Consider the following 23,083-nt stretch of genomic DNA (forward strand, 5'->3'; position numbering starts at 1 on the left):
AATGGACTCAAAGCTCTTCCAGAGGTATTCTAGTGGGTTCAAATTATCAACAGAAAGGGGCAGAAATAGCAACACATGTTCTTTTGTCAGGATTAAGAAGCTGTGTGCGCAGTTCTAATTTTCTCAATTTAACCAAGAGGTTTTTGGAGCATTCCCAACCAATTCACCCCGAAGCCAGAGCGTGCACTGTTCAAGGAGACTACTTCTCAGACTCTACAGGCCTCATTTAGCATGTTAAATGTTAAACTTTATTCACAATTAGAAAAAGACTGAATAATAAATATGACTTTTTTTGGAAGGGTTGCCAGGAGAAAGCTTCTTCTCTCTACAAAGAACATGGCAGCACAGCTTAGGTTTGCAAAGTTGGATCTTAACAAACCACAAGACTTCTGGAGCAATGTTCTTTGGACAGATGAGACCAAAGTGGAGATGTTTCATATCAGCACAAACAACTCATATGAACTGCCAGCACAGTTGTGGAGGGGTGGGCCACAAAATGACTGAAAAAGAAAAGAATCAAGGTGTTACAGTGAGCCAGTCAAAGCCCAGACTTCAGCCTGACTAAAATACTGTGTTGGGATCTAGATAAGATAAGATAAGATAACTTTATTAATCCCTCGGGTGGGTTCCTCTGGGAAATTCAGTTTCCAAAAGCACAGCACCGACAGAAGTTACAGAGTTAAGATCTTAAGAGATCTTTGAATAAACAAATGGCTGCAAACTTTATTGAACTAAAGCAACACTGTACAGAAGAGTGGACCAACACTATAAACACCAGTATTAGCTGAAATGCCCATGGTAATACATAGGTGTTTTCTAATCTTTATATAAAAGACTTCCCTGAGTTCAGCTGTCATGACGGGGCTGAAAACATTTTTACTCATGCTGTAAAGTTGGGCTTTCTAACATGGCAGTCTGTGGGGGATTGACTCACTCACTTTTCACGGGCAGCCTCGAGTGGACATTTGATGAACTGCAGTTTCTAGGACTCATTTTTCCACTGTGCCGCTTGGAAATCCGATTTGAAATGCAAAACATCTGTATCACCGCTTTTTCCATTATAATAGCCCACACATCATAATCTTATCCCACATAGAGCATTTGTAACCACTGTCGCCAATTAGTATTAATTAAGGATCATAATAACAATCAATCATGCAGTTTACTGTGGTGCTGTGGTATGATAAGCTTTATAACATGCTTCATAATTAATGAAAATGAAATGAATAAAAAGAGTACATAAAAGTAATGACTCATAATCACATTTATAAAAACACATTAGGTTCATATGTGAACCTTTTCAAAATCACCCTAAACAAACATAGTTTTATTATTCTAGTCCATTTCTCACTTTATTTTTGCATCTGCATTGTACTATATTATTCCTGAATACCGCTTAATGCCTGTGCGCATAAATGTATAGCCCCTGGTGTCTGTGAAGGCCACACCAGACTGTAGGATTTACATTATTTTTGTCATATGCAGCTATTCGTTGAACCCTTTATGAAGGCATCTGCAGTTCTGTTTTTACTCATTTACTCAGGCTTTTATCTCTAATGTCTCTTTATGCCCCATAACTGAAAGTTAAGAAACATGAAAATATAATATGGTATAAAGAAATATGAGATGGTTAATAAATAATAAATGATTAGCTTTCATATATTTGCTCAATATTGATCTTTTATCGAGGCACTTTTAATGGTCAGTGAGTGAGGCTTCTTACTCGACTTTGAGCCTTTTGATGGAGCACAGGGGAAGAGGAGATTAAGTTTTCCTTCTTCAACTATAATTCTAGATACATGCAATATGCTATGCAGTTGAAAAGTCCTGAACAACCCCTCATTTGATACTATTTTGCTTTGAGGGAGTCAGGCTTTCTTGATGTTTTTTAAAGTGCTCTTGAACAACAGTTCTCTGTGCTATCAATGGTTTCCTCTGGGCATGAGTCTGGTTCAAAAACACATGATTTGTTTACATTTCTTTAGTCATATCTATGAAAATGGCAAGCTAGATCAATAACACAGTTTGACTGACATGAAATAGTATTTTGCACAAGCAAGGTGACTCCCAAAGAGCTCTTTGCCTAAAGCCTTCCATATGTCAGTATTGTATTTTGCAGCGTGTCCTTAAAAGAAAAACAGAGTAAACTAGAGAGTGGAGAACAAAAGAAGCATCAGGCCTAAAAAACTATCTACAGCAGATGAACAGTATCTGAAAGTCATGTCCTTAAGAAAAGGGGGGAACAATCCAGCAAAGACCTGAAAAAGGAAATTTTCACTTGCTACACACGGGACAGACATGACTGGGGGAAAGAAAAGGGAGAAAGAAAGAGGGAAAGAAAAACAGCGGGGAAGAGGGACGGTGATAAGGGCAAAAAACAAACACCAACAAAACAAAAAGACAAAAAATACATATATCAATCACCTGGATCACCTGTTGAGAAAGAAAAAAGAGAAAACAAGCAAAAAAAGAGAGCAATATAATAAACAACATCATCGCGATGATCTATGTGAATATGACATCCATCCATCCATCCATTCGCTTCCGCTTATCCTTTTCAGGGTCCCGGGGGGCGCTGGAGCCTATCCCAGCTGTCATAGGGCGAGAGGCAGGGTACACCCTGGACAGGTCATATTCACACCCTGTGAATATGACAGTAAATACTAAATATTAAACATTATTGTGCAGCACGTAAGATCGACAGCACACAGTGTGCTTTGAGGTAGGAGCCAAAAAGGGTGTAGTTTGTGTCTGTGAGCACCCGTGTGTACACCTGTGAGCATGAGCGCACTTGTATTTAAAAGGTTCCTTCATGTAATGATCTGCTAGAGGGTGTGGGGGGGCCACAGCCCCGTCCTCCAGGGCATGAAGCAGGTATGGAGGAGATCCAGGCTCCAGACATCCAGAGGCCCTCAGAACACAAGAGACCAAGGAAGACCAACAGAGGGGCAGCTGCGCCACTGTCCCAGAAAGAGCTGAGGAGAGTCCCAGATGAGGGCTCACTCAGCAGCCGCGGAGCAGAAGCCGGGGGGAGTTGCAGTGACGCGCCCGTTAGCTCCGCCGGCAGCCAGCTGCGCCAGAGTGACCGAGCCCCAGGCCGAGAGGCCGGGGGCACCCCACCTCCGAAGGGGCCCGAGCGAGCCCCAGGCTCCAGGCCCCGACAAGCAGCCACCAGGAGTGAGCCGGTGCGTACCTGGACGCCCATCCCCAGACACAAAGAACCACCAATGCACCGATGTCTGAGGGCGTCTGCCACAGGCAGGGGGAGTGGTCGGGGAGATAGGCCTCCAAACCTTGGAGGGCCTGAGATGTCCCCAGAGAGGTGGCGTCTGATACCCGACCTGACATATAGACTCAAACAAACAGGCACACACAGATACAAACATCAATTCCCACCCTCATGCTCTCATATGCAATTACTCAGCACTCACCCAACGTGGAGACAGACATAAATAGACACTATGCACACAATCAAACCCCCCAAGCGTACTCTATACCCCAGGTCTAGGTACCCTTGCCTCTAGAGGGGGAAACTGCACCCAGACCCAGGTAGTGTTACCGTCTTCTCTGGGGTGGAGAAAAGCAGACTGCCCCGACTGATGCTGTACTTTTGAGAACTGCAGGGAAGATGGTACACGGAGAGAAGGTCAGGAAGGAAAACAGAGTGTTCCATAAAAAGGAAGGCGATGGCCAAGATTGGATAAGATGGTGTCATATTTCAGGAAATCTTAAATAGGCATTCAGCCAGTTTTTATTTTAACATATCAACATATCAAATAAGTGTTATTTCACAATATAGTCGCTATTATCATTATTTTTCCTTTATATGAAGTGGGGAAAAGGCAACTCAACTGGTGCCCTGCAACCAATCAAAACAGGCAACATGTTGACATCATGTCAGAAATTGCAATAAATCTGGGTGCAGAACAGAGCAGTGTGGGATCATGTTGACAGAGAACAGAACAAAAGGCAGAAACATCCAAAGAAGAGCTTTGAATGTCCTTCAAGAAGCCTGGAGAACTATTCCTGGAGACAACTTAAAGAAAGCTGCCTAAGAGAGTTCAGACTGTGCTGATTAATAAAGGTGGTCACACCAGAATATGTTAGAATTGTACAAACCTTAGTGTAGTTCCATGGATGTTTGCACATTTCAATAAATCATTGCTTCTCGTTCACATTTTCCTTGCAAAATAAAAAGAAACTATGGTGGCCCAAAAGTTTTGCCCATCACTGTTCAAAAAAAGTGTGTGTAGCTATTATTTTTTAAATTACCATGTCTTAAATTCTTTTTCCTGTAAAATAAAAGTTGTGTAAAGTCTTGGGTTTAGCCCAAAGGCACATCATGGGAGGACTTGCACTGGAGAAATCTGTATGCATATCTATCAGCTGTGTTTGCAGCGTTTCTCGAGTAACTGCAAAGTAAGTTAGATGAATCCATTACTGAAGGCGCACAGGCTATTACCCTAAAAACATCATGCATTTTTGTTCAAATGGGCGAGCTCTGAATGCCATGTAGCTCATAGTCGCTTGATGGCATTCACCTTCTTACTAACTGTTGCTAAAATGTAAAATGATACAGTTGAGCGTGCGCGCCAGCCTGGAAGGTCTCGATTTCTCAAATGACAAAACCGTTTACTCATTTCCTACAAATACTCCTCCTTCCAAATCAGAGTTACTCTATTGCACCATCCGAACTGAATATCTGCATGTCTGTGCCTTACAAAAACATTCCCACATATCTGGAGGGCTTGCAGGTGCCTGAGCTCAGCAACTCCACCACACAGCCTCGGTTTCCAAGACAGCACGGGCACCTTCTATCATGATTATGTTGTGGGGAGTAAATAAAGCACTTTTTTGGCTTGTCTGCTTTGGACTGGGTGCCGTGTATCCTGAAGCTACAAAGTGCAATTTAGCAACATGTGAAATTCACATTTTAACCGGAGGTAGAGCAAAAGAAGAGAAGAAACAAGCCTGTCGGGAGCGCATGAGATTCTGTTTGACTGAGCGCTCCACACTAGGCCGCTAATTGCCTGCGATTGATGGCAGAAAGCGCTAGAGGAAACGTTAAACTTGCAATGCATCATGGGTAGTTGACCCGTGTCGACTCGGTCTTGTCTGTGCCTCTCGGCGATGTTTCTTTTTCACGCGTAGGCGGGGGTTATTGGCATACGCGAGGCCCGTGCGTGCATTCAGATTTGTGTGTTTGCGTGCGGGGCAGAGAGGACGTTTTGCACAAAGCCTTTGTGGCGCTTAGAACTGGAAAAACACTCTGATCCATCAGACTTCAGGCACGAATCAAAAGATACCATCTAAAATAATGACCCGCGCTGTGCAAAGATTTTAGAGCCCTTCTTCTTTCCCCTTTTTTGACCTGCTTCAATGGCTCTTTCAGTGGCCGGCTCAAGTCATTGTAGGGGAGGATTAAGGTGTGTGTGTGTGTCAACGAGGGTTCATGCACCTTGCTGGTACAAATTAGCCCTCCCACTCACCTTGTTAAGTGTATTTTTTTTAATTTTTTTTTCAAGAAAATACAAGCAAGGGGGAAAAAAGGCATCAGTTTTGGTGCCCACTGTCCACCTTGTTAAATCGGAGCACACAACGCCTACAAGGCAGCGGTGGGCAGCTACTCCGAGTAGCATCCTCCAGCTTCTGTGTTTGCGTTTCTGAGACAGAGCACGGTTGATGCGGCAGGAGGGGAAATGCAGGTGCTTGCGTTTACTTCCCCCCGGACCTCCCTCCTTCCCTCCCTTCCTCCTCCTCCTCCTTCAGCACTGAGGAATGCAGATACATATTGATCGAGAAAGCGTTCAGGAAAAACAAAACCCAAAAAAAACTATTTATGGCAACAGAAGGAAATTAAATAGTGTCAAACAAAATTACAGAGAAAGAGCAAAGTAATCCTTTCATTTAATTGGGTACATTACAACAAAAAAAATCCTTTCTAAGTCTTGTTTTTTTTTTCCCTTTTCTTCCGCTCCTCTCTCCCTCTTTGTTTCCTTTGCTCCTGCTGGAAGGCTTTCCCTCGGTTGCCAAGCAACAGGGAAACAGTTTTTCTTTGGTTTTGCCAGTGGCTCCCGGAGGCTGGCAGGGAGAAGGGGGCACAGTGGAGGCACTGTGGAGTCTGCCAGCAGCCGAGTGCATGCCTACAGCTGGGTCGGGGTTGCGGAGCAGCCCGCGATGCCCCTGGCAGGCACCTGGAGGGTTACGGCGGAGTTGACGGTAGAAGGGGCGAGCTCGCGTAGCACTCCGGCCCTCAGGCTTAAACATGAGGTCACGGAGGGGTCAAAGAAATGAAACGGCGTGGCTTCCAGCCGAGCGGGGCCACGTCAACCAAAGGCACTCGGAGAAGAAAGCCTTTCCTGAGCTCTTTGTCTTTAAAGGCTGAGTCACAAGTGGCACAGAGTTGCATAAAGTTGCACAACTTTCTAACAAACAGTTTGCAAAAAATATAGCAACACATATTTGAGAGAAAATGATTTCACTGAGGGGTTTTTGACAGGCAGTGGAGTAACTCACAATAGAAACTCTTTCTTCTAATAAGTATGCTAATCAAAGCCTACACTGAAATGGATTCTACTGCTCTTTTATTATGTTGTTCTGTCTCTTTTCAGGTGATTGACACATTGTAATCTTGCTAATAAGCACCTCCAGTGTCTGTTTCCTTCCTATTGTGTTAGTGTTATAATAGGCCAACCTGGCAGGTGCATAGCGTTTGCTTAGCACTCAATATAAAAAGAAGCTAATCTCAGTTACCTGCTATTATCGTGAAACGCAGCCACCCAGTGCGCTGCGTCCTAGCTGTCACTCTCTGCTAATGTCCCCCGGGGGTCAGCAGCCAATCAAACCTCACATTACTCATTTCCTCCCTCCCCTCCCAACCAATCATCCACATCATTATTGGCCTGTCTCTGGTCATTAGGATGTCTCAGTAGCTGCCCTGTCGCTGGATATTTCAAATGCCTTTAAATGAGAGTTTACTATTTAATGAAGATTTCTGCAGGACATGAAGGCAAACGAATGCCATGAATTCATTTCCAGGGCTGAACACAGAGGCTTTTCTGGTGAATTAAAATAAAGACAGTCAAAAATTCAAAGGGCTCACCTCGGCTACAAGTTGAAATAATTGCTGCTTTCAGTTCAAATGCAAGACTCAAATATAAACCAAATCAGAGAACGTGAAAGGCCTGTGCCTGTATTAAATCCTTAACTTATCTTAATCGAGGAGGTGCACAGCAACTCTCTCCAGAAGGCACATTTGTGTAGCGACATTGATGCCCCGTACACTAAAGAAACACATGTTGACATAACCAATTTCTATCATCTAATGCTCTTATTGGTATTCAGACATTTGGTGACTGCAGTCAGCAACCTAGGCAGTTTGTAAGATAGCTTTGGGCAAAACACAGCAAGCTAGCTGTCGTTAACACGACAGTCGCACTAGAGAGAACTTGGAGACCATGACGCAACCAAAATTATTGTAACCGTGCACAATTAACCTTTCATCTTGTTGCTTTTTAAATGGTTACTTTGAGGATGGGGATAAGAACTGCAGCCACTCGCTGTCAACTGCCGTCTTCAAAGAAACTTTTATGTGCAAAGTAGACGGTGATAGTCAGTCTGCTGTCAGTTCATAGTTGATTGGGGTCAAGCTGGCGATTACATGCGGCCTGTCTTTGATAATTGAGAAACGAATTGTGATAAACTGCAAATTTGTTACTGTCAGTTGGAAATCTCCTGTCATCTACATAAAAAGAAACTCCTGCAAGAGACTGCTGCCTTTTGCCTTATGAAAGCTAAGATCAGTTCTAGCTCCACTATCACCCTGAACTAGATAAGCAGGAGAAGGTGAAGTAATGGATGAAAATTCAGAAATTCTTTTATAAATGGTGAAGTAGTTGTTGCATAACAGCAATTTAACAGCAAAGCTTGAAACCTTATTTTTAAACTGGCATGTAACCAGGGTTGAATTGTATTCTCTGTTCAGTACAGACTGTCTGACTGTGATTGGAAGCAGGTTTCTCCTATCCAGGTGACCTGTGCAATCCTGCTGCAAGTGTTGTCTGTCCTACCGCCCATCAGTCCGGGGTCTTTCTGTGTGGAGTTTGCATGTTCTCGCCGTGTTTGCGTGGGTTCTCTCAGGGTACTCCGGCTTCCTCCCACAGTTCAGAGACATGCAGTTAGTGGGGCTAGGTTAATTGGTAACTCCAAATTGCCGATAGATGTGAATGGGAGTGCGAATGGTTGTCTGTGTCTTTGTGTTAGCCCAGACTGGTGACCTGTCCAGGGTGTACCCTGCCTCTTGCCCTAAGACAGCTGAGATAGGCTCCAGCCTCCTTCCCACCCTGAAAAAGGATAAGCGAAAGAGAATGGATGGGTGGATGTTTTTTGCAATTCTACTTTATACTTTACTCTAATTTCACTGTTCCATTACTGAAATCTGGCAGTTATTAGTTAAATATAGCTGACAAAGTAGAGACAGAATTGTTTGAAAGTAGATTAACACTGTTGCCTCAAAGCAAGATCTTGAGTTCAAAGGTCAGGGCCTTTTTGCGTGGAGTTTGAATGTTCTCTCTGGCTGCTGTGGCTTCCTTTCACAGCCCAAAGACATGCAATTAGTGTGTGTTAGGTTAATTAGTGATTCTAATTTGCCCATAGGTGTCAATGTGAGTGCAAATGGTTATCTGTCTCTCTGTGTTAGCTGTGCGACCCTGCACCTTGCCCTATCACACCTGGGATAGCCCCCCCCCCCCATGACCCAGAATTAAATAAATGGAAGAAGATGGATGGATAATAAAGTATTGCAGTGAGGTTGCAGGTCTAAGGCACTTCAGTGTTTGGTTCAGTTTTCATGCCTGAAAGCTGTGTCCAGACACAGTAAGGACGCCGAAGGGCATTCTCGCTTTGATTTCTATGCCATTAAAAGTCATTGTGCAGCCACAGGCTTTTAATACCCAAAAGCTACACCCATCTGTTTTAATCCTTACATGGACTTGTTTATAAGCTAACTTTAGCAAGTGCTGTTGACCAATGGTATTGAGGCAAGGGGCATCGGTACAAGTAAACTGGAATCTGTGGAAAATTGATCCCGTTTTTTAACTAAGGAGAACAAGAGGATAATACTCACAAAAAGACGTGCACACTCGCACTTTTAAGAAGTAGTGGGTTCCAATTAGCTTGTCAGTGGTGGTTGGTAAAATGTGTTAGTGCACCATTTAGCAGCTGTTGTGTCTACATTATGTTTGTGATTATCTTTCTTTCTCTCTGTCTGTGAGTATAAGGAAGCCTGCACTGCTGTTTGAGTCACTCACATAACTGATGCACTGCCACAGCGATGGATTTTTAGCATCAAGGGAATAAGCTGTCTCGTAGATACACACACACATGCGCATACACAGATAAAGCTGCATATCTGGTAATAATACTTGATATGAAGTGGCAATTTGGTGTCTGTCTGATTGATGTGGCTCCCAGTTTTCTCAGTTTTCTTCATATGAGGACTTTTTCTGTTGATGTGTCAATAAAGTGCTAGTCTACTGTTGACATTTAACCCCATGTTTTCAGTTATTTTTCTTAATTTGTTTAGTGATGACCCAGGGTTGAGGACAAACGCTTTTGTGGAGAATTCATAAAAAAGAAAAATACTCCAAAATTCAAAGAGCCTGCCTTGGCCCCATCCTTATGCCTAACTTGGCAGATGAATAAATTTCCCCCGACAAGTGAATAACGCAGTGGTAATCAGTGTGATTTTTTGTGACTTTTGAGAAGGTCAATTGATGCACAATGAGGCAGATGGTTGAGGTCTTCCATGCTCTTCAGCAAGGCACTCAGCATGCTGAAGCTCTCTATTTTCACATTTTATGAGTCCCTCTCGGGCAGATTATTTTTCTTTTTTTTGTAGTTTCTTCAACAGCATATACTGCTGAAGCCTGTGAAAATAAATCAAACCGATACCATTTATATTTGAATAAGAAGAATATAAAGAATATAAAGAATATAAAGATATGATTGCTTATTGGGTCTATGAATGCGATGTGCGACTGCAGATTCCCAACCCTAAAAGAACAGTTGAGGAAATATAATCAGAGAAGTGCAATCAGTCTGCAACTAAGCTGACATTTTAATCATTGTGGTCTGTACATCAAAATTTTTTATGTGGTTGACATTTCAAAATGCAAATAACATGCTCTCTGCACAGAAAATGAGAGGAATGCAATACAGCTTTGACTATAGTCGACAGAGCTAGCAGGCGTTGGAAGAGAGGAATTAGAGGTAAAAATGTAAGTTTCCATTCACTTACAGAGGGCCAGAGGGCCCAGTGGCGCCAGTGTCCGGCAGCCGCGCCTCTGTCAGTGCGCCCCAGGGCAGCTGTGGCTACAATGTAGCTTGCCACCACCTTGGCCACCACCAGTGTGTGAATGTGTGTGTGAATGGGTGAATGACTGAATGTAGTGTAAAGCACTTTGGGGTCCTTAGGGACTAAGTAAAGCGCTATACAAATGCAGGCCATTTACATTTTAACAACCAGTCGTACAACAGTGGGGGTTTAAATCTGAAGTTATGGACTTGGGCGTCATTTATTTATTGGTATCCAATCAATTGTCACATTGGATGATTCTTCAAAACCAGTTGGATTACTCCCTAATTTGGTCTTGGCAACTATGCTCACTGGCTACTGTGTTAAGCTAAAGCAAACATCTAATCGGCCGATCACATAAAAGCAACTCAGTATGTTAAGGCATGTAGACGTGATCAAGATGACCTGTTGAAGGCCAAACTGACCATAACACTGAGGAAGAAATCTGATTAAGGTGTTTTCAACATGACATAGTTGTTGTTGTTGGTCTGAGTATTTCAGAAATACAAAAAAATAACTTGAATAAAAGAGACAAACTGTTTCTCTGTATCTACTGCCGATTCATTTTCTTCGTGGTAGTTTCCATAACATTCAACAAAATATGCAAAAGATGGGACTTTTTGGTATCTTGTAATGTTCAGGTTACAGGCTAATCTTCTTCTGACTGTGATTAAACAAATAAGTATGCATTAGGTAAATGCCAAACTTGCATGTCCTGCAGAATCAACTAGAATGTGGGACATTGTACCAAGATGTGGAACCTCGGACAAGGATTAAAAAGGATGTTCAGTCCCTCATACAGACACACATGCTGTCAGCCTAGTCAGAAGAGAATTCTCTGTCTACTTTGAGCTGATAGAGACCCAACAGTAACTGGAATAACCACTTATTACAACCAAGATGGGCTCCAGCAACAGAAGATCACAGTAGTTGCTGCTCTTGTCAGCTAGAAACAGGAGACTGAGACAGGCTCGCCTGCTCTGATGATTTGCAAATAATGCTGCAAAACTCAAATGGTGGGGTCAGAATTTGGCATAAACAACATTAAAGCATTAATCCATCCTGCCTGAACGGTTCAGGCTGGTGGTGGTGGTGTAATGGTGTGGGCGATACTTCTCACACCTGCCTACCTCAGTATTGCTGTTGACCAGGGCCATCTCTAAGATATCCAGCCTGGTACTAGCAAGGTTAAATTCAAACTGGAAGCTGGTCCTGAAAACTGAATAAATCAATTGTTAAATATCCTAGCTATGGTGAAAATATGGTTATACATCTATAACAACTGGTTAAAGTTAAGAATATTCGTGATTATGATTAACACAAAGGCTAATGTTGGCTAATTTGATTCGATTGTTCTTCCATTTTCAATCATTTAAAATTATAATTTTTTTCCTTCCCATACAGTCTATCAAAGAAGTGACCGGTTATGTGCTGGTGGCACTTAATCAGTTCGACTACCTGCCACTGGAGAACCTGCGGATCATCCGAGGCACCAAACTTTACGAGGGTCGGTATGCTCTGGCCATCTTCCTGAACTACAGACGGGACGGTCTGTACGGACTAAGGCAGCTGGGATTACGTAACCTCACAGGTCAGAGTTATGTCATGAGTGAAATGTATTTTGAACAATACGCTCAATAACCAGTATGTTCATGTGAAAACCTCTTCACGTTTCTCACTTATCTTATCTTAGAGGACAAATAAGGCAAAATAATTCATAAATAAATAAATAACCCAACCAAAATAAATATATTTTCATCATTTTAGTTATGATAATTCACTCTTAAAAAAGTGAAATGCTTAGCAATTTAAACTCCCTCATAAAATAAATAGCATCTTTTTTGTGAATTATGCATATATTTCCCAGCGCCCTATAAAACATGTTGCCGTTTTCGGCACTACGAATGCTTTGGTTTGACTTGTTTTTAACACCCACATATACAGCTTTAATAGGGCCTTTTTAATTAAGTCACAAATCGGAGTTCGACTTTTGAAGTTACGTATCTGCCGTGCTGGCAAATTAATCTTCAGTGTTGCCATATAGAGAGATCAAATGTCTGTGAAAAGTCCTATTTTCCGGTCAATTACATTTTGTTTACACACTCCAAAATGGGCTTCTTTCATGTAGTAAGTTTTTGGAAGTGATAGTGCCATGTTTTATGCAACAGTTGCTCCCCTTTTTTTCACCCGCTTGTTTTTGTTATGTCAGCGTGGATAAGCTAAAGTGGATTGTATTTGGAAAGGGTAGCTTTTTGTCTGCGCTAAATTTATTTGTGCATAAGGTCCTTGAGTCGCGACCTCTGCATCAGCTAATCTTTGCCATTTTGATGTGACCCAGTGGTAGAGCGACCTTCCAACTGCACTCAGAATAACAGAAGCAAGGACTATGTTGTATTACAAGCTTTGAAATCGTGTTTTTCCTGCAACTGCTTCACTGTCTTACCGAATTACATCCCTGCCACTCAATTTTCTCATTATTTCTATTAGTCATGTGATGTTCACAGATTTAGTGGCAGTGCGGCTGCTAAAAGGTTAGTTTTTCCCTGCATGTCGAGGAGTCAGATGTTACCTTTATCTGCCAGCTTGGCTCCAGCATTGCCATCCATTCCAGAAAGAAACACAAGATGTCTCAGGAAGAACGCTGGCTGACGGACAACTGTCACATGTGATCTTAGGAGAAGCAGTAGAGTCTGGGGGGGTCATGTGTTCTCTTTTACAGCATAATTTGACGCTGTACTTTTGGGAACTGCAGGGAAGATGGTACACAGAGAGAAGGTCAGGAAGGAAAACAGAGTGTTCCAAGAAATGAAGGCGATGGCCAAGACTGGATAAGATGGTGTCATATTTCAGGACGTCTTAAACAGCCATTCAGCCAGTTTTTATTTTAACATATCAAAATATCAAATAAGTGTTATTTCACAATATAGTCGCTATTATCAGTATTTTTCCTTTATATGAAGTGGGGGAAAGGCAACTCAACTGGTGCCCTGCAACCAATAAAAACAGGCAACTTGTGTCACATGTTGACATTATGTCAGAAATTGCAATGAATCTGGGTGCAGAACAGAGCAGTGTGGGATCATGTTGACAGAGAACAGAACAAAAAGCAGAAACATCCAAAGAAGAGCTTTGAATGTCCTTCAAGAAGCCTGGAGAACTATTCCTGAAGACGACTTAAAGAAGGCTGCCTAAGAGAGTTCAGACTGTGCTGAAGAATAAAGGTGGTCACACCAAATATTAAATATCATGGTTGTTAGAATTGTACAAACTCTGTTTTTGCCTTGTATACTGTAATTAAATGTTTCAATAAATGTCTCCAACTATTTCCCATTTTCCACACAAAACACAAAAAGGAGTGGCTCGAGACTTGTGCACACCCAAAAACGAGGTGTAAGGAAACTGTATCAAAAGAAAATGAAAAAGGGTGTCATTCATTTCGTTCTGCATGAAACATGAATCTCTATCTGGCAGAAGAAAGGCATTCCTGCTGTCAGAAAGGGCAATGAAGGTAAAAAGGCAGTGATGGGAACTGAAAGGAAACAACTCTGGACCTGGGATGGGCATTGTAAGCGCACACCCGGGGAGGCTGTCCTTTACCACATCAGAAAGATTGAGCAACTGAAGGAAAGAATATAAAATTGCTTGGAAATGAAAAATGTCAGTTAAGAACTGCCTGTGTTTGTCTAAGTCTCCTCATGCTCTGTATTATACAGTATCAGTCCATCTCGTTCATTTTATAGTTTAGTAAATGGGAAATGCCTGTTAACTGCTTGTAGACAAGACCGCAAAGGACGGATCACGAAGCCGTTTTGAGTCTGTAGACAGCTTCTGCTTTGTCTTTAATCTTGTTGGATTCTGGAAGAAATTTGTTGGATTCCTTTACTTCGGCAAAACAAGATGAAATTCTTGTTCTTCCAACACGGATGGAGCTAAATCTTCTCGAGTGTTATACCATGGCCAATGGGAAAAATCACATCCAACACGTATGTCCTCTAAAGCACAGCCAAAGGACAAAGACAAATGCATGAGGATCTGCCAGTGACTGACGATTGTTTTTCAAACCAAGGTATCAGAAGTAATTTGTTAGAATTGAATCAAATGAATTAATAATAGAAGATCATTGAGCATACGGTTTATTGTAGCACATTTAGGGTTTGGGGTTTCCTTTTTGTTTTCTTGCAGAGGAGAATGCCAAAACATACAAAAAGGGAAGGGTAACAAACTGGCCAAGCCACTGAGACGCTTCTGCTATATCCCACTTTATTGTATTTTGCCTGAGGTTTCTTCTCTGGCATCGATATGCCTACTTTATTCCTCTTTCCTGTGGGCATTGTAATTTATCCTGCATCTATCCTGCACTCTTGCTTCAGGCAATTTCTTTGTCCGACGTCTCACAGACGAAGCAAATTAAGCTTGGTGTAAAACAGAAGTCACGTGTGTTGAAGTATTTTTGTTACGTCTTTGAAAGAAGGTTCAGCAGGAGCAGTAAAATGTTAGAAGCCCATACATCACCGCTGGTGTTCAGGAGGTTGTTTGGCAGAAATTTATAGTTGGCTCTTATGCCGTTGACTTTGCAGTGGTGTTTATTTATTTATTTATTTATTTTTATGATTGATGACCAAACAGTGGTCCATATTGAACACCTGACAGATTTAGTTTAATATGCAGTGTTTTATGGAGTTGGAACGCTGTGATAAAGGACTCCTGAGAGAGGACACGCTGACATCCTAAGCCAGTAAACCGGTAGGACGCCTTCCATTTCGACCACCCCTACAAAGAGAGCGAGGCCTAAGAGCACCTTTATCCCTGAATGACTCATGATGGGCAACACATTGCTCTTTTCAGTTCCTGTGCTGCAAATAACATGGACTGAAAGGATCACACGCAAGGTGAACAGGAAATGTCATCTCATTGGCCAGCTTGTGTTTTGATTAAGTCCTCCCCCCCCACCTTTTTTTCTCTCACAAGAAACAGCTCAAGCAGGTCCACCTGTTCTCTAAGGTGTTTTGTTTCCCCTGAAGTGAAACGATTGCGTGATCAGTGTGCATCATAAGAAGCCAGGAACGAGACAATGATGCAATTACTGTCCAGCATTTCTGCGTCGTTCCATGTTATCGAATGACGGTAAGTCCAGTAGTTTTTGTGCAACTATCGGGCTGTTGACGGTGGAAGAGAAAGTGTAGGATCCTTTCCGAGTGCAAGAAGTTTCTCCCTGCATTATTTATGCCCACAATGCATAATGCACATCTCCAAATTTCTCTCTCCCCTTTTCTTTTTTTAACATTTTTCTCGAAGCGTTTGGAGATTGCGTCGAGCCGCAGAGGCAGAATTTACTTTGGGTTTCCTGCCTGTCTGCCTGGCACTCCTCCCGTGCCCCGTTTCAGCACATAATCAGGATGGGCGCTTCACAATGCTAGACTTTAGTCCATACCGCCTGATCCCAACACACCCCGGTGCCGCAATTAAGCCAGATGCATATAGATCAGTGCAGTTCCTCTTGATTCCCTCCACACCTCTCCCTGGGAAGAATGGGAAGTACAGTATCTCTCTCTCTCTCTGTTAAGCTGACAATTAGGCCAGCAGATTATTCTCCTTTCCTTAACGACGAGGAAGATAACATGCACATTTGCTTAGATTCATGTATGATGTAATGTACTCATTTGTAATTCATTTTCTATCCCACCACTGCGTCCGCCATATCTACAAGGGATGTATGCGTGGCCAAGGAAGAATATATTCAGCATTTCTCGCTGCACACAATACATTAAACAACAGCTTTTCGGCTACTTTATCCCTCTGTGGATTTAGTACACAGTAGGTGTCCGCAGAAAGCATGAAATTCAATTTGGCTGCGGAGTCAGTATGCATACAGTTGTGTAGTCTTCATGGCAGCGAGGATATAGAGTAATCTGTGTTAAAGTGACTCCTCTGATAGTGACTTGTTCAGCTTCACCCTGTGGTCCTCAAGCTCTTTCTGAGCCAGTATATAACACCCATAGGAAGCCACGAGAGCTGTGTGCATACATACACCACGGCTCGCTACACATAGCAGTGCTAATTACCCCATGCGGCGCAGCAGTGGGTATCGTAAGCACCCGAGCTGATGAAGTGCTGTGTGTGAAATGGTTTTCAGATCCAGTTTCCGCCTCTTTCTTTGCTTAACTTTTGCTTTGTTTTCGAGCTTATTCCCCCCCTCTATTCCTCCCCCCCTACCCTGTGAAATTGCCCATTTGGATGAGAGCCAAATGGCTCAGCATGCCCCAAAGAGAGCTCCGACTCCAACTTCCCATCTGGCAGCAATGCCCCCTTTGCCCGTGTGCAGAAAGCAAAGCACCAGTTTTTGCCATCCCCCTGTTCGTTTATTCTGACAACCTCTCTTCTTTTATCGCCCACTTTCATTCAGACTCACTGGGGGGAATAGTGACACTGCTATGTTTTCACAACCTGGCAGCATCCCAAGGATCCCCTAATTTAAAACTAATAATTTACTGCTGCTGTCTCGCTAATTGCAGCATTTTTGTGGGCATTTTGAATGCATTTAGGCCAAATTACCAACAGCAGTTACTGCTGAGATGAATTGATTAACAGACTTGATTATAATTAACCCCATATGCATCTTCATTTTTAGAGCATGACTATTGATTTACCAGGTCACGGGGATTCTAAGTTGTTTATCATTTTCACAGTCGCTCAGCTTGGCTAGATCAGCTGAGCAGATGGTGATTTTTCTTCGTGTTGGAGGAGATTTGTGAGCGAATGATCACCAGATCACTCCAGTATCAGTTGAATGCATCCTGATCCCCAAACGTCTGATGCTAATAAAGATATTCATTGGTATCCATTCTTTGACCCTCCAGTAGTGACAACAGTGGATACTGTGAGATATAGTTTCTCTCCTGGAGAACACAAAGATGTAAGAACCACGTTTTCCAGCCGTAAAGAAGTTTGCATCCCATGTACCTGCCGCTTATATTTTTTTTGTAAATCACTTTTTACTTTCACCCTCTGTTTATAAAAGTGGTTTCTTTTACTCTTTCTTCTCCTTGTCTTTTTGTTGTGTTCATGTTTCTGTCTTCCTGTTTGTCTGCTTAACTTCTGTCTTGTCTCGCTTTCAGTTGCTTCCTGTTTTATTTCATGCACTTTTTGTCCTTGCAGTTTACTTCCCCTTTTGATCCTTTTCCTCTCCTTATCATCTTGATTCAGTTCAGTTGCCACCAGCAACCACCAGTCACTTCTTCCTTGTGATTGGTTTTGTGACTACCAGACTGCCACAGTCACCCAACTTTTAGAAGTCCTTGTCTGTAAACACCAACTACTAGCCTAGTGTTAGTAAATCTTGAAAAAGTTTGACACTGACAAAGAACCTACACCTTCACAGTAAATGTTGTGACATATTGACTTTTAAGGTGAAAGTGAAGGTCTCCGTTTCCAGTCTGCGGAAACCTTTTCAAGTTTCATTGCTGCTCAGCAAGTAGTTGGTAGGTGTTTGCAGAATCTGCCCTGGTTGGGTACATAAAGTCAGTACTGCATAACCTCCAGGTACTCTTAGCAACTGCCAGAAACCTTCAGCCAGTCAAAGAAGAGTATGTTTGCCAGGAGATCACTGATGACAGCCACCTTCCTTCAACAACCAGTTACTAAATGGTTGTTGAAGATACCTCTCTCACCCAAAGTATCTACCAGTGGGTTGCCATCTAATTTCTAGGCTTTATCCCCGCTCATTGCAAAATAACACTTAAACACCGATGTGGTTAATGGTGATGCCACAGTGTCTATTAAAACATCTGTATGTAACGAACTGTTAACATAACCTGGTGCAGCACTTCACTGATGACAGTGAATACCTTGTGCATGATGGCAGCAATGATGCCAGGAACATAGGTTATGTGTACATCGCATTAATATAAAACCAGTAAGGTTTTGCATATTTAAAATGAATAAGAATCAGACATGCAAAAAAAGCCTCTGTGTAAGCTGCGCATTTCTCAGCTACTGAGAATGAGCAAACTTCCTCTTCTTAAGTTTTAGAAGTATAATAAAAGCTGGATTTGATCTATACAGTAAATCCCTGCAGTGGAGAGTACAAAGATCCTGCACATCAAAGCTATTACATCCTCTGTTTATTCTTTTTAAAAAGCATACACCTAAAAAGAGGAATCCTGTAGCTCATATTAAGACAACTGACTCTTGTTGCCTTTTATTCCTCCACGCTTGCCTCCATTTGTAACTTTTCCCACCTCTTCTTCATATCCCAAACTGGCAATTCAGAGAGATATGTTTGTAGACAATAAATGTTAGGCGCTCTTTTCCATTTTGCTTCCAGTTTCCAGCAGCATTCCTGTTTTCCCTGTTATGGAATAAAAAAATTAAATAAATATTGGGGTAAAAAAGCAACCATGATAATTGTGTTTGGAATTTGTATAGAAAAAAAAAACTTCCAAGGCCTCTTTATTTAACATAAAGCTTGTGGTGTGATCTCCAAAAAGTGGTGTAATTACTGAAAGATCAAATAGAGCAAAAGCGGCTAATGCTAATACCCACTCACACTCTGGACTGTTATGAGGAAGAGGGAGAGTAGAGGGATGGGGCCCATTAATAATGAATCCAGTGTCATCATTAAGGCGGCAAATGATTAAAACATATCTCCCAGCTTCAAACGCTGCTTTGGTACCCCAGAAAATGCTGCAGTCGTGGATCTGCAAAGCAAGAGAGCCCTTCAGTCTGCTTGTGAAATAAAGTTTTGCTTTTTTTTTTCTTTCATCTTTATCCCTCTTTTTGGAGTGTTGAAAGACCAAAGCACCAGCATTCCTTTTTGAAAACAAAAAACACTTCAGAATTATGTAATGTAATGCAACCCGTAAATCCACACGTTTCTTACATATGAACTTTCATGCAAAGTCAGTTTGGAAATCATTTTGCAGCACATTCCTGAGGGCTCTTACTTGTGCTGTCACTTGGAGAAAAGGCAGCCGGGCCAAAAGAACCTCAGTCAAACCTGCTGTCATCCTGCTGTGTGTCTGCACACAACAGGACGACACGTCTGGCTTTAATTTTTTCTTCTTTTCACATCTTATTTCCCATACTTTTTTCTCTTTTTGCACACAGAAGTCGCTGGGACTGTGCTCAGTTTTATTAGTGTAGTTTTTTCCCCTTTCTTTTCCAAGTTCTTTGACAGGAATACCCAAGAGGCTTCAGGGTTGTCTCCATTATTGGCTGTGGCATGTCTGGAAGGAGGGCAAAATGATCTCTAATGGAGTGGTAATAGTACCCCAGGGCAGTAAGCCTGCTTCCCAGTGCCAGTTCTTTGATGTTTGGGTTCACTTCCACTGGCTGACACATTGTACTTTATAGGTCAGTGTTAGCTGACCGTGGCTAACTGAGTTACCTGCACACCTGAAAGAACTCCCAGAGAGCAACAATGGCTTTACACCATAATACCATATAAAGCCAAAGAAAAGCCTGTTTGAACCCTCCCCGACACTAGTGTATGCAAAATTTTCTAAATCCCTCTTCTAAGGGAGTCTGCAGCAGTCGATCTATTAGTCATAAGTCAACAGGCCTGATAGCAACTCTGGCAATGATGGCATTGATCTGTCAAGATCACCCAGCATAAACAGACTGACTCATCACTCCCTGCTAGCATGCACCAAGCTCAGCACATCAGAGACTGGGAAGTTACTTACCCAAGAGGCTTTCAAATCTACAAGTGGGTCACAGTAGAGTTTTTAATGTGATCTACAGCTAATTAGAAATAAGGAGCTTTATGTGTCACCATACTGGTTGTCAAATACTGCCTTTTAGAGTGCTAACAGTCTTTTTTTTAATAGCAGCAAAGTTCAAATTCAGAGGCAAGAGAGGTTGCAGCGGTTTAGGTCCCAATCAACAGTCCCACAGAGTGCATGGTCCAGTCACTCAGGCATAGCGACCAATTAATGACACCCTAGTAACCTGGTTAAATAAAAAGGTGTATTCCATGACTGGTTGGTAAGCGATTGCTAGAGGGTGGCTACTGACATAACCACTTTCTGGAGGAAAAATTGGTTGCAGAGACGTATACAGTGCCACACTGATTGCTTTGGTTGCTATCATATTGCTGCATTCACCCACGGTTTGCATGAAAGATGCCAAACGTTAGTGATAAGTGTTGGTTGCAGTGGCGATGCACTACTTATACATTGAAGATGATGATTTCCTGTTTCCAGTGTGTGTCACACTTTTTCAGGTTTCACTGCAGGTCAGCAACTAGTTGGTGAATGTGTGTAGACATGTCTTCCATGCAAACTATGGGCAACCATTACAATCTGCTAGGAACCAGCAACTGCAAGGTGGTTTTCGCTGCAGCATCATCCTCTTTGCAACCAGTTTCACCTTGTAACTCTAGCAACCACTCGACATCCAGCTGGTGAATAATTTTTTTTCTGACTCACTTTTACTCACTAGACTCTTGAATAATCAGGGCCAATCTTATCTTAGAAACCTCATGATACCGTGTCACCCTAACAGATCACTTTGCTTTTTGATAAAGTTTATACAGGGAGTGCAGAATTATTAGGCAAATGAGTATTTTGTCCACATCATCCTCTTCATGCATGTTGTCTTACTCCAAGCTGTATAGGCTCGAAAGCCTACTACCAATTAAGCATATTAGGTGATGTGCATCTCTGTAATGAGAAGGGGTGTGGTCTAATGACATCAACACCCTATATCAGGTGTGCATAATTATTAGGCAACGTCCTTTCCTTTGGCAAAATGGGTCAAAAGAAGGACTTGACAGGCTCAGAAAAGTCAAAAATAGTGAGATATCTTGCAGAGGGATGCAGCAGTCTCAAAATTGCAAAGCTTCTGAAGCGTGATCATCGACCAATCAAGCGTTTCATTCAAAATAGTCAACAGGGTCGCAAGGAGCGTGTGGAAAAACCATGGCGCAAAATAACTGCTCATGAACTGAGAAAAGTCAAGCGTGCAGCTGCCAAGATGCCACTTGCCACCAGTTTGACCATATTTCAGAGCTGCAACATCACTGGAGTGCCCAAAAGCACAAGGTGTGCAATACTCAGGGACATGGCCAAGGTAAGAAAGGCTGAAAGACGACCACCACTGAACAAGACACACAAGCTGAAACATCAAGACTGGGCCAAGAAATATCTCAAGACTGGTTTTTCTAAGGTTTTATGGACTGATGACATGAGAGTGAGTCTTGATGGGCCAGATGGATGGGCCCGTGGCTGGATTGGTAAAGGGCAGAGAGCTCCAGTCCGACTCAGACGCCAGCAAGGTGGAGGTGGAGTACTGGTTTGGGCTGGTATCATCAAAGATGAGCTTGTGGGGCCTTTTCGGGTTGAGGATGGAGTCAAGCTCAACTCCCAGTCCTACTGCCAGTTTCTGGAAGACACCTTCTTCAAGCAGTGGTACAGGAAGAAGTCTGCATCCTTCAAGAAAAACATGATTTTCATGCAGGACAATGCTCCATCACACGTGTCCAAGTACTCCACAGCGTGGCTGGCAAGAAAGGGTATAAAAGAAGAAAAACTAATGACATGGCCACCTTGTTCACCTGATCTGAACCCCATTGAGAACCTGTGGTCCATCATCAAATGTGAGATTTACAGGGAGGGAAAACAGTACACCTCTCTGAACAGTGTCTGGGAGGCTGTGGTTGCTGCTGCACGCAATGTTGATGGTGAACAGATCAAAACACTGACAGAATCCATGGATGGCAGGCTTTTGAGTGTCCTTGCAAAGAAAGGTGGCTATATTGGTCGCTGATTTGTTTTTGTTTTGTTTTTGAATGTCAGAAATGTATATTGGTGAATGTGGAGATGTTATATTGGTTTCACTGGTAAAAATAAATAATTAAAATGGGTATATATTTGTTTTTTGTTAAGTTGCCTAATAATTATGCACAGTAATAGTCACCTGCACACACAGATATCCCCCTAAAATAGCTAAAACTAAAAACAAACTAAAAACTACTTCCAAAAACATTCAGCTTTGATATTAATGAGTTTTTTGGGTTCATTGAGAACATGGTTGTTGTTCAATAATAAAATTATTCCTCAAAAATACAACTTTCCTAATAATTCTGCACTCCCTGTAGTTATGGCTGGATCCGGTGACCCTAAATCCTCCTTTAGTTTTGGTACAATAGGTCTAGGCTGCTGGGAGTGATGATGCACTGAGTGCTTATTCTTCAATTATATTTGGCATGCAGACTGGAGCCAGGGATCGAAACAGCAACTTTTCAACCAGTAGATTACCTGCTCTACCTGCTGAGCTACAGCTGTCCCATATGGAGGCTGCCTGATTGCTGGGGATTCCTCTGTATTATTGTAGTGTCTTCACCTTCCAATATAAAGCACCCTGAGGCAGCTGTTGATGCGATTTGGCGCTATAAAAATAAATTTGAATAGAAATGAATTGAATAACATTGTTAAGCATTTAACAGGACTGTTTGATAAATGACTTCTGAAACATTTTTCTAATGAATTCAAAAGTTAATAAATGCACTGTGGTTATAAAACTAAGAATTAAAGGCAATAATGCAAAAAAGCAGTCATTTTCACAAAGTCAGACGGTGAGTAAATTGTCCCCTGCTTTCTCCTTTGTCGGAACATCGATACTTTTCGTGCTTAAACTCAAACAACTGCTATTCAGAGTGAAACTGCTGTGTGGCGAGCCCGTATGAGTCAGCGTTTCCACCCGGCACTTCTTGGAAATCCAGTCTAATCA

At 42.3% G+C, this 23,083-nt stretch overlaps 1 protein-coding gene across 3 annotated transcripts in view; it reads left to right on the forward strand.

Moving 5' to 3' along the window:
• The window catches only part of LOC146641949 (receptor tyrosine-protein kinase erbB-4-like), a 381,415-nt gene that overhangs the window by 217,846 nt on the left and 140,486 nt on the right, over window positions 1–23,083 (forward strand). For all 3 annotated transcript variants that reach the window (XM_085399432.1, XM_085399434.1, XM_085399433.1), the window contains exon 3: window positions 11,759–11,945. In XM_085399432.1, coding sequence (XP_085255558.1) covers window positions 11,759–11,945 — 187 coding nt within the window. The remainder of the gene's footprint in view (window positions 1–11,758; window positions 11,946–23,083) is intronic.

This window comes from Rhamphochromis longiceps, linkage group LG23 (assembly GCF_057381845.1).
Source record: "Rhamphochromis longiceps isolate RC_006_pf linkage group LG23, R_longiceps_female_GT1.1, whole genome shotgun sequence".
Lineage (NCBI taxonomy): Eukaryota > Metazoa > Chordata > Actinopteri > Cichliformes > Cichlidae > Rhamphochromis > Rhamphochromis longiceps.